This window comes from Rhipicephalus sanguineus, chromosome 2 (assembly GCF_013339695.2).
Source record: "Rhipicephalus sanguineus isolate Rsan-2018 chromosome 2, BIME_Rsan_1.4, whole genome shotgun sequence".
Taxonomy (NCBI): Eukaryota; Metazoa; Arthropoda; class Arachnida; order Ixodida; family Ixodidae; genus Rhipicephalus; species Rhipicephalus sanguineus.
This window is the reverse complement of record NC_051177.1, coordinates 14,944,890-14,957,753: the sequence shown is the minus strand read 5'-3', so window position 1 is coordinate 14,957,753 and position 12,864 is coordinate 14,944,890. Positions and strand designations below refer to the sequence as shown.

The following is a 12,864-nucleotide window of genomic DNA, read 5'->3' as shown; positions in this document are numbered from 1 at the left end:
GAACTAAGTTTGGTTGCCGCAGTGGTATACGGAAGACGTAGAAGCGCCTTCTTAAATAAAGCTGTTTATTTTGTGCACGTTTCGATTACAACCCCGTCTTCCTCAAGACAATACTGAGAACGTGTGCTTGTCCTCTTATACCATGTTATAAGAAGAGGGGAGAGGATGGAAAGAAGAATGTCAGCAGGGTTAGTAAGGACGTCAGGAGGGTTCTGCGTAAGACCGATTCTGCGTAACGCACACATGATGTTAGTTTAGGAGATCGTGCCATATTCTGACAACACAGCCTCCCCCTCGCCCCCCCCCCCCCCAAAAAAAAACAACAATGGACAGTGTAGTTTGACTGTCAATTTTACGCTCTCGCCTCTTTTCTTAACATGCTCTATCCTGAAAATATACGAGTAGAAAATAGCGCTGTGCATGCCCTGTATTCTTCTGTGCTGGCGTCGTCTTTTGCGCGACAGTATTGAGCAATGCATAACCAACTCGCCCAACTGGCAACTCTGACTGGAACATTGACGTTGTTTTATATTTGGGACCTCAGTTGCCCGGCGCAAATGCATCGCAGAATATGTATGTCTGTGCTCCTGCCAATATTACACTGTGGTGTCAAAGAAGTGATGTGAAGTTGCGAAACAGACATCAATTATTTAATTTTTTTATTAGTAATGCACATTCCACATGCAAAATTCACAAGTTGTCTTCACCAGACCGGATTACGCGCTCACAGAAAAAAAGAACATTTTACGTTGGCTTTTTCTCTAAATGGATGCAAACGTATGACGTCATAATTGCCACATCTCATATATATATATATATATATATATATATATATATATATATATATATATATTATATATATTATATATATATATATTGTATGTGTGTGTGCCGTGTGTGTGTGTGTGTGTGTGTGTAATTTCCTCGGATGTTTCATATCCAGTTCTCATTCTGCCTCCTTGACGCACCACACTTCATGTAGAACACACAAAGTGCACACGCTAAATTACCCTCCTCCACACGCGTTTAGCATGCCAGTTCTGAGGCTCATTGTTCGCTGTAAATCTGGCGCAAAAATTTACGCCAGTCTCATTTCACTCATCACTATCACACTAATAATAATGTGGCTGTTTTTGTATTGGCGTGCACAATGACTAAAATGCAGTCCATTTGATAATACACATTTGTGACGAGATAATTCTTCCTAAGTTGCACGCTGCTCCAGCCACATATATCCTATTTTTGTTCATGTATAAGATGGTACAAAACTCGGCTGCGGCTTAATGCTTTTTTTTTCTTTCTTTCTCAGCCTCAGCTGAAGCTGTGAAACTCAGCCGCAGAAAGATGTCTCAGACATACAGACGTCACCAGTTCATTGGTTCGAGAGATTCATTGAAAAAGCACAAAAAAACATTATTATGACGTCCACGTCGAACGTTGTGGTAACACTGAAGCGATGAATTATACGGAAAGAAAAGATTTGAAAGTAAATGCGCTACGTAAAGGGCAACATAAATTCATATAACAGATAGATAAATGCGAACTTGAAACTCTTGCTCGGTATTCAAGCAAGCAACAGTACCGCATCCTATACGCCTAATGTTTTCCAAGAATATCGTGAACGGGAAGAAGCTGCAGTGGCCAGAAAGGAAAAGGATGTGTTTTCTTGCAAGTACGTGTTACAACTTTCACTTACTGTATGACATATTGCCGCTAGTAAAAAACATACACAGAAGAGAGACACGAACAGGACGACATATGGGCGGCGGCATACAGCAAGCAATACCAACTAGGCCAAGAAGTAGTTCTCCTCAAGAACTTTCACTTAATTTAAAGGGTAGAAAGTAATAAAGACCTAAACAGCACTCCACCTATTTCATCACCTGGAAGCGGCGCCGCACTTCTTTTGCACGATTTGCGGCAATGACAACATACATGTAATCCTTCCAACAAGCCTCAGACCAGCACCAAGTATAAACATTGTGCCACCACAAGCACACCCACAATTACTTGCTCCACTGTTAGTGCGAAAACAACTGCTGCACAACAGCAGCTTTCGTTTATACAGCGCAACCTTCTTTAAAAGAATTATCAAGATAACTAAACAGTAAGGACATCTTAAGAGCACAGAAAGTAGTGACTGGAACAAATGGAAAGTAGCTGGCACACTGCAGGTTTTTTAAAATGCGCAACTCTGTAAAACACACATCTCTGACTCAGCATCAATGATACTCTTCGAAATACTATGAACTGCATATATTACTGCGTCTAGTAAAGAGAGATTGATTGACTGAAAGTCCGTTATTAGGTGATAGGCATAGACAGGGCGTTGCCAGACTACAAACTCCTTGCTATCTCGGGATCACCGCAAGCCTCCCATGCACCCACGGAAAGCGGTTCGTGTTTTTACTGACCCGTACACAGCTTTCCTTTTTTTCGAACAGGCGTCACCTTGTACGCTCTCAAAAAGTCTTCATCAATAAGGTCTTTGCGAGTTAAGCCTACACCCATACTCTATAGAGAGACATATTTGCCATTCGAGAGGTCCTGTGAAATCGCAGCCTTTCTTGGAGGGTGCTGATATAGAACAATACTACTGCACTTCACTGAAATGCGTTAAAATGATTATATTCCTGCACATTAGGCAAATGTTATATATATATATATATATATATATATATATATATATATATATATATATATATATATATATATATATATATATATATATATATATATATCGTTGTTTCGTATTGAATTCTCTTTATTTACCCGAATAGTTTATGGCTCTCATAAGTAATGAATACCGAGTAATATTTTTAATTTTTAGTTGGGCGCGCTGTTCGAGCTGCTTGACTTTCAAAAACAAGTGAAATTCAAATGAAGAGCAAGGACGTTGGCTGGTTGAACAAACTTTTTTATGCACACCAATAGAGTGCTCACTGTCCTTTGACGGCCGCTAAATTTATGTGCCGAATTGTTCTTCCAAATAGGCTGACGAAGATGCCACATAATACTCATAAGTAAAAAAAAAAACATCATGCGAACTTCAACTCGCAGATGGTAATATTGGCAGTGTTGATAGAACATTGTTACAAAAGATTCTGTGTTTTAGTAAATGACTCAGACATTCAAAGGTTTTGCGCACACACGTCGACGTTCGTGGATGTCATATCCGAATGAGTGCAAGACTTTTATAATTAAAACTGAACGCTTGTGGGTTTTCTCAAAAATAAAAATGAAGTAAATGTTAACCCTGGTCGTAAACAAAGTTTTGCAGTAATGTCGTATGTGCCCTAATTCTTTTCTAGTATGAGTGAAAATGAGGTTCGTGTTTTGTACGATACATGAATGACAAAAAAGCAAGTGAATCAATAGTTACTAACGATGGAACAGCAGAATTAATGGAAACGGCGCGTAAGTAGCGGAGCGTTGTTTTCGTCTTTAGTGAAACATGCCAAAGATGTATATGCTACATGATACCGATATATACCATTTCACTTTTCAATCACACAACACACAAACAGCTACGAACTCTGTGGATGAAAACTTGTTCAACACTTTGTGAGCATTTGACCATCAAGTACTGGTCTCCCATTTGAGAAACTCTGTATAAAAAGATGAAGTTTATATATCTTCATACCGTTGGCAGCTTCAGTCACGAGATTAATAAGTTATCTGGAAAAGAATTGACTGGAATGTCAGAGCGAGACGAGAGGAAGGAATTGCTTAAGGTCACACTAGAAAAAAAAAACAATGTGCCTTGTTTAAGCGTTATAATACCGGTTACAGGAGAACAGATAAGTGCATTATCTTAACGAATAAAGATTGAATGAAACACACCTCACAGTGCGCCACGTACACCCACGTTGATCTACACCTCTGTCGAATTTTTCTCCTGCCAATGCAAAAGGCTTTCTAAAGCACAAACGAGCTTTTGAAATTTTGCAATCTCATTTGTAAAATAATGTTCGTGTTAAAAGTGCTTCAAGGTTAACTTGAGGGTTGTCATTTTCATGTGTGGTTCCCTCTGAAAGTAAAATAAAAGAACACGCATAGTAGGTGTGAACAGGGAATGCAAGTGTGAAGAAAGTTGTGGATGAAATGCTCGCTCGTACAACACTGAGTAGAATTCCGCTATGTTTCATACACGATAAGTGCGGGCTTCGGTGGCATCGCAGATTCCAGTCTCCGCTGCGCAACCACCAACCTGCAAATTACGCGCGAGCGAGTGGTTGGTCGATGTACTCCTTTTCGGGTATCTGAGCTTCTTCTGAAGGTGCTGCATCTTCGCCCTGTAGAAAAGCGCAGCAGATTCGCTTTAATGAGCTTTGGTAGCGGATTGCCGCAACTTCAGTGCAAACTGCCTTAGACGTATCCACGAGCAAGCTGCTCGAATCACATGCATACAGCCGTGAGCAAAAGGCTGATGAACAAAGATGCATGGGAAAAAAAAATGTTTTACTTGCCCCCCCCCCCCCCCACCTATCAAACCAGACTGAAAATTATTTCTCTCTCCCTCCCCAAACCTACGCATGCAGGCTGAAATCAAGTGCTCCGACCCAAATGTTCGCCTTGTTGAATTTATTGAGATCGTTCGAAATTGCAGGGCTGTGCTAGAATAAGTATTCGATCTTAAGTTCAAAAAATGAGTTCTTTTGCCCGCCAATATCCCGGTCTATTCCTGGAAACAAAACTCTGTAGCCAACCATTCAACAAGCGTTTGTACATGTGCAGTTCCGGCATTGCATGAGTTGTGTAAAAGCCAGGAGTTAATATACTGACGGAGCGAATTATTTACAGTGCGACGAAATTCTTTCTCACGCGCGCTAGACGCTTTTTTTTCAAGGTTTCTCGAACGTACCTTGCCGCATGAAGAACTCCGCGCACATGCGCGGTACACTATCTCGATGAATCCCACAAGGAGGCCAAGTGCCACACCGCCGCCAAGAATGAAGAATACACCCAGGAAATTTTCTAACGTCATGACAAGACCATCCTGTAAAAAAGAAGTGTATCCTAAGACATCGCTTTTAGTTGAACATCGTGTACGTTAAAATATGAGGGCACTTAAAGATGCATAAAACTGCTACGGACGTACCACAACGACAAACAGGCAAGATTGACAGACGCAGCTGACTATCGGAGTGGCCGACGATTCGCAGCAGCAGTCGTCAACACCGACGGCACAGAGCCAGTATCAGGACCAAAGAACCAGAAACGGCCGGAAGCTTTTTGGACAAAAGAGGAAATTCACTGGAAGCTTTCCGGATTCTCCAAAGCACTAGTGAAGCTCGGGAAACCCCGATTACCATGATCTGGTCGCCTGCCCACATGGCCGCGGTCGTACTAAGCTTACCAACCTTAACGAGACGGCCCACTCCGCTGCACACGACGTAATTATCCGTTACGTAACAGCCCTCGCGGTGGGCGCAGACAAGGACGAACTGGCGATCTACAATGGAATTGCTGAGGCCTTCTATCTGGCCCGCCTGAGTTTCACTCCGCCTAACATAAAGTTAAGCAGAGCCGAGGCCACCTTCTGGCAGCAGCTGCAGACTGACGCTTATCCAAGCCCGTTAGCGTCCACCCTGAGATATGTCAGGGCAGCAGCTGCAAGGTCTGTGGTATACACTGAAACGCTACTCTCAACACTGCTACACTCAAACGCATGCTCGGGGAATGTGAAGCAAGTGGACCGATGCCCTGCACAACTCAGAGCTCGCCGATCAAATCTAGGCCGTATAACAGGCCCCCGAAGTGACGACTAGGCAAGGCCTGGACGTCCTGAGGTGGGTATCTGAGCCCGCTTCATCAAACTGCATGGCACTGAATGAAATTGTTTAGCAACCGCCAAAACTTGCTTATTTTAGCCCTCCAGTCGAGCAATCACGGCAGCAATAAACCGTCTGGGTGGTGAACTGATTCTTCAATATTAAGCAGGCACGTAGGCAAGCCCCCCCCCCCCCCCCCGAAACCCCCCGAAATTCGTCCGGCCTTCTATATTCCCGGGCAACTTTTGTTTTATTTTTGCCATGGAAATAGTTTCTTTCGAACAATTAGGCCTTGGGCCCCCCTGAAAAAAAGTCCTGGCTACGTGCATGATATTAAGCCCGTAGGCAATCGCAGTTCTTTTCGTATGCATGAGCGTTTAAAAAGGGCGTTTCAGTAAACATTCACAAAAACAATGTTAAAGAAGACAGTCATATCACATTAGATTCCTACAGGGCTGTAATATATATCACGAAGAAAGTTGATAAGCGAATACCTCAAGCAAGTACGCAGTGTTTGACGAATTTGTGATGACATACACGTCTCTCATTCATCGTCTGTGTGCATACTAGGTGGAGGTACACTGTCGGAAACGGAGACACTGTATTTTCGCATCAGAACAAGTTCTCGGTGAGGACACAATCTGTTTGCAGTTTTTTGTCTGTTACATCATATCACCGGTGTCAAAGAAACTTCCGACGGCGTTGCACCTTCCATCGCCTCTATCCAGTACATGTTTAAACTTAGGTGTCTTATACAGCGGCACATTCGGAATCGGCAGCTATGGTTGTGCCGAGGGCGACCCGACCGGGGATCTTGGTTATCGGCTACGAATGGATTGCAGAATGAATGATAGGTTCAATAGAACGTCTACTTCAATTGCTATTTTGCTGTAAATACATAACTGCAACCACTTGCCACAGACGCATGCGCAGTTCGCCTTGCTGCTGCCTCGTGTCAGAGACGGTTGGGATGAGGGGGTTACCGGCAATCCCTTCGTTCCCAGGGCCAACTAGCAAGCTAAAAGAACATGTCAGCTGCATTGATGGCAAAAAATGCTCTTATAAAATTATGCTCCATTCAGTTACTGTGTATAGGGGCGTGCGTATAGCGAAATTTAGAACCGAATCAAATACGAATGGAATAGTGATCATACCGAATCGAGTAGGAATCGAATATACTGTTCGAATAATAAGGCAACCATTTTCAAGACAAGTCTAGAACTCTACAACTTTTTATTTCGCACAAGTATTCACAAACGTTAGCACAGTAACATTACCATTACATTTAACCGATAAAAAGTACAATTATGTAAACTGAGGTAAGCGTGTATGCACCAGCAACTAGAGCCTTGAAGGTAATTTTAACTGCAGGATGAATACACCAGTTACTTCAGTATTCGAGGTGGTACTTTGTCACCAGCTTTTAAGCAACACTACGACTTAATAATGTTTCACGATAAATAATGTTTCGTGAACCCTTTCAGGGACCCTTCATTAAGGTGCTCAGGGCACGAGAATGCTACAAATTATGATGCTGTTCGGGACCCACATTCTCTTGGTCGACACTGATGCTTAAACCAAACATTCCTTCTTCTGGTGATGAGTGAAGCTTCGATAGCCCCGTAAAAGCGTGAACTGCATGCAGCTTGGCAGTTCGATGATTAAAACAAGAAAAAGATCCTTCGCACTTTCAACGTGTTGTTCCTGTGGCGGTTTCCCGTCGGTGCTGATTATTCGAAAAGTGTTCGAAAAATATTCGATTATAGGACATGCCCTATTCGATTCGAGTATCGAATCGAATATAACGCTATCCGATTCGTTATTCGAAATTGTCGTGTATTCGCACACCCATACGATGTATATAGACGCGAACTATCATGACGTATAAATACACGTACGCTTACCTTTCTCAAAAATTCTTGACAAACGGATTTTCCAGACCACCACTTTTTCTTTAGTTTTAACAGCTCCCCACTTTCTGTCAGCTTGGCAATTGCTTCATCCAGAGGCTTCCTGTTGGACAAAATAGAGAAAGCGCAGAATCAGACTCGTGTCCTACTCAAGCACAGTATGCGCTATTTTCTGCGCCACTAAGTTTAACGTCTGTCTCTCTATTGTAGTTGCGCTGAACGAAAGGCACGAAGGACTAAGAAAACAAGTGCACAAAGTTTCAACTGTTTATTTTCGCAAAAGCACGTCAAAGACAGACACAATACAGTAATGATAGCGAAGAACTATGCCAGAATGTGATAGGTATCACAACGTGCTGTAATTACTCTTTTGTGCATACACTCGACAGACTTTTGCGAAAATAAACAGTTGAAAGCTTGCGCACGTACTTGTCCCTGCTGTTTTTGTCCTTAGTCCTTCGTGCCTTTCGCCAGGCGCAACTGCACTAGAATGTCTAGCCCAAGTTGAGCTTTGCTGTTTAACGTTACTGGCACGAAGATTGGTGCCACTAACGTCTGACCTGATTGCAGTACATGCTCAGTTTGAATTTGTCGCTTTTACCCCCTTCTGCACATTAACAAAACATTTGACAGCAATGTAACAGTACCAATTAATAGAACCATGGTTGGGGAATAGTTATTGTTGAGAACATAATTCCCAGCAGCAAGAGGCATTTCCAGTTAAGGTGAGTTGTTGTAATAGAATGCATTAATAGGTGTTATGTGTGCCTCACACACCGGTACGCCTCCTTTGTGGTATCTGAGAAAAAATATGCAGGAGAATATTACCAATGTTACAGATAAAGATAGGGTGACAAAAATTTACAAGTTTTGTGGATTAAAGACATTTCTCGTATGCTGCGTCACACCATAAGCACTGCTCTCGTGCGCATGGAAACAACGCGATGCATTGATTCTATATATAAACTCGTTAGTACTAAGATACACCTGAAGGCTTTTCGCTAGTGATGCAGAACTATCGGTAAATTGACTATCGATAGTATCGATAGTTTCTTTGAAACTATCGATAGTGTAAACAAACTATCGATAGTACTACTATCGATAAACTATCGATAGTCGAATCGGTAGTACCATTGGTAATATTAGTAACGATATTACTGCCACGCGTGTTTATTGCTTTGTTTTGATGTATTCGGGTTTCACCCACAGCCTGTTAGCTGCGTTTGACGCAGACCGCACCGCAATGTTTGGAAAGTTTCGCGATTGTTTGACATTTTAAGGTTACGCGCCGGACGCGAATATTCAAGTTTATTCGAAAGCTTGCGCGAGCAATAGCGATAACACTGGAAGGTTTGATGACTGATGTATAAAAGATGAAGCCTTCCAGCGATTGTCAGATTACTCGACGGCCGGCGACTGTTCTCGCCGCAATCAGTGCGCAGCCTGTATCGCTTGTATTCCGAGTTTTGATTCTGTGGGCACAACTTCGACCAAAAGAAGAGCTTCGTATTTTCCAGTCTTGCTGTAGCGTTCTTCACCGTCACAGCCACGCGACAAACTATCCATAGTGGTGCCAATAACGAGGCTGTTGCTGGCTGGCCATATTGCCAAAATATTTGCGATAGCCCACTATCAGCTTCGCTTAATTTATGAGGAAATTTTTATCGAGAGAAATTATTTGCGCAGTGAAAATGGCGGCATATGTCCATCAATAAATTAATATTTAAAAGCAACCAGTTACATCTTACAATTAACAAACTTAGTTCTTGATATTTTTTTTATTTTGCAATCATCAAATACAATATAAAACTGAAGCCTCGCAGTTCCACCCCATGTAACGGCTTATTTCCGCTACAGCTTAATAGTTTGACTTTATGACCATGTTTCAGCGAAGCACTCTGGTGAAGAACGCAAGCATGTCGACTTTCTTGCCCTTCAGCCTGCTCCTCCGGCTCCACTATGTACCACATGCGCGGGGAACCAGATTTATTCTGCAATGAGTTCGCGCTGTTGATTTTAAACTATCGATAGTACTTACTATCGATAGCACGATCGATAGTATCTTTTACCATCGATAGTTCGATAGTGACTCAGCTATCGATAGTATCGATAGTACCATCGATAGTTCTGCATCACTACTTTTCGCACATACCACTCTGAATACGAACATGCTACAGGAAGGCTAGGGCATGCGTTGTTTTCTCAACATAAATCCGAAAATAAGGGCATTCCGATATCAGCACCAAATTTCTCCCAAGATAAACAGGAGAGGTATATATTTATTGCTACGACAATAAAGAATTCAGTCTTCGCGAAACACAAACTGCACTCACTCTTTCCTACCTGTTCATGATAGTAGCGATGAGATCTGACGGGATAAGCGAAAATGTTTTGCAGAGACCCTGAAAGGGTTCGGCCGATTTCGTAAAACGCATTGAGCTGGCAGCGCAAGTCTTTCGGATGATTAGAGGTTCGATTAAAAATCGCTTATCACAGTCAAGACTGCTGCCAATAGCCGTCCAGGAAAGAAACGGCCTTTGCTGAGAGACTCCAGTTGTTCAAGTGAAGAAAACACACCTGCCTTTGATGATTCTGACAGTCACATGCCAGGTTTTGATAACGACAGGCATTACATTTGTTAAATCGATTGCTCTAATCAATCTATACAAGAAACAAAAGGCGACGCTGTTTTTGTCAGTTTTAGTTTTAAAAATTTTGACGTTTATTACATGCGTACCTCAAAGAGCTCCGAAAACATGTCAGTGCTCAATTCCTGCCGAAGAAAGAGGAGAGCTCAAAGTTTTACTTTCCACCTGAGAAACCTATTGGGACTTTACCAATGACGGACATTGGGATGAAGCTGTCAGTGTCAAAAGCTATCGAGGGAAAACAAAGTTTGTGCAATCCTTATTGATGTTGAATAGCTCGCTCATAATGGTCGCTGAAGTCGTTTGGACCACTGCATTACATACGTCCCACTCCTCCAAAGTGATGTCCCACTCCACCCACAGAGGGGGACAGATTTTAGCCATCATACACTATTTTTTTTTACAGCGGCACCAAGAGTGGTAGGAACCTGTGCGTCACAGATGTTTTACAGCATGTTTTGACTTGTATTATAAGCCATCAAACGTCGTTCTGCCTTCAACTTAAATAAAACTAAAAATATAATTGTGAAAGGTGTCCAAATCCTCCCGACTGTCATCTAGTACCGCTTTGACTATAAGTGCTTAGCTTAAATTTTGTTGCAAATCATATGATAATGCTGTACCTTTAAAGCTTGCACAAATTAAGAGACCTGCTTCAGGAACCATTTAAGGTATAGCTATTTCAGATCCGCCTGAATGTTCTCAAACGAATACATTTTACGCAGTATTTTGTTTTAAAGTTAGGAAACACCTTTTAATAGTTGGCGTAAGTGGACACAAGAGAGGACTGTGCAGTCTGAATCACACTTGTCCAGAGCTGCCTCTTCAACCGCTGTTTTTTGCAGAAGTATGCAAAGACCGACGCCGTAATGATACCAGACATACTGCATGCTAGGTCCTTGTGCTATAATTCAAGCATAAACGGAAGCTAACGCCAAAGAGCAGCTGCGGAGGGCGCCAGCGCTGTTTTGCGTGATTCTGACTACTTAGCGTCTTGCCACTGCTGCTCACTGTCAGTATGGATAATGCGTATCTCGTAAAGACAATGCCCCACACTCGATTCGTTGCCCCGCACTGCGAAGGGAATGTACCTGAGCATCGAGTCTTTGGGCAGAGCCACGGCGAAGTTTCGTCGGCCGAAAGGCTCACCCAGCGTGGCCGTGTCGCAGGGTCGTTGGTTGCTAATGTACTCCGCTTTGTTGGCGTCCATGAAGAAGGCGTATCGGCCTCTCGAAGAACGTACCCGCTCCACGCCTTGACTGTCTGAGGCGGTGAACACGTCCGGCTTACTGTTCATCATTTCCCACATGCGCTTGTGCACGCTAGAGTTCAGGTTCGGGTTCTGCGAAAGGAACGGCAATTTTTATATTGCAGCACACTCGATGCCGTAGCGGCTCATGTACTCACAACTATTCAAGAAGACGATGAGAGCAATATTTCTGGGCGTGTTACGTATGAGGCACATCACAGACGGGGTCGCCGAAGATAACATTTATTCATCTAACTGCTGGTAAGACTGATCCAACGGATGCGCGTTTCTGATGTAAATATGCACTGATAACGTTGCGCTTTCAGTGCATCAAGTATGTGAATGCAATAGCGTGAAATGAAGTGCTATCTTCAACAGCGCTTTACTCAATGTGTTTATCACAATCGTGAAAATGATAAAACAAGTCTAACCCTCGTACTTGAGTAAATCGCCTAACTAAAGCAATTTTGTGTGATATGAGTGCACTGAAGCGCTATATTGGCCATTTCGTCGTCGTCACCTCTATAGTGCCACAGTGTGCCTGCTAAGTGCGAGTCAGTCCTGAACCAAAGGAGCGAGGCCATAGGCGTATCTACCGGGGGGGCAAGGGGGGCGCTAGCCCCCCCACTGAGAAATGTTGGGGAAGCGGAGCCCCCCCCCCCCCAATTTCGACAGTGGTTATTGTCGGCTGCAGACTGGGAAACTAACAAGTCAGGCAAAGTTTTACTTGAACGCAGCAATAACTGATTATGTAAAATAAGTTTCCTACAATTTTGCTGTGACGACTGTCCTCCCTATGTCGTGACCACGCATTGTAGGCTCTCTGCGGTGCGGGCTGCCTATTCCACGCTTTCGCGCCTTGCGCTCGAGCATTGCACAGGAGGCTGTCGCTCAGCAGGGGCTCTATAACATTACAGCAATCTGTCAGGATTTTATTTTTGTTCTGCCTGGCCTGAAATTTAAATAATCCGTGACGCAAATATGAGCGGGAACCAGTAAACGTTTTATACCCCGATCAAACACTCTCCTTGTTCAGGAAATTCAGTTTCTTTGAAAACGAACAGCATCGCCACTGCTCCATATTCAAGCTGCTGTGAGTTAATGAATGTGCAGAAGAGTCCAGTATTTTAGTCGTGCCTAGCCAGGACAGCAAAAGTAGATTCCCACTTTAGTCTCCGATTAGCCTGCTTCACTTGGCTTGTGTGCCTGCAACGATCGTGGCGGTTTGTAACAAGGCAGTGTACTCGAGCACATTGCCCAGCCCAGCCTTCAAGTTTGCCCCG

The 12,864-nt window shown here is 43.2% G+C and overlaps 1 protein-coding gene across 1 annotated transcript in view; it reads right to left on the bottom strand.

Moving 5' to 3' along the window:
* Positions 1 to 2,751: 2,751 nt before the first annotated feature.
* The window catches only part of LOC119382443 (glutamate receptor 1), a 68,714-nt gene continuing 58,601 nt past the window's right edge, over positions 2,752 to 12,864 (bottom strand). Inside the window, exons 12-15 of the mRNA XM_037650144.1 lie at positions 11,424 to 11,674; positions 7,679 to 7,787; positions 4,865 to 4,999; positions 2,752 to 4,295 (exon numbers count right to left, since the gene is read on the bottom strand). Coding sequence (XP_037506072.1) covers positions 4,218 to 4,295; positions 4,865 to 4,999; positions 7,679 to 7,787; positions 11,424 to 11,674 — 573 coding nt within the window. The 3' untranslated portion in view covers positions 2,752 to 4,217. The remainder of the gene's footprint in view (positions 4,296 to 4,864; positions 5,000 to 7,678; positions 7,788 to 11,423; positions 11,675 to 12,864) is intronic.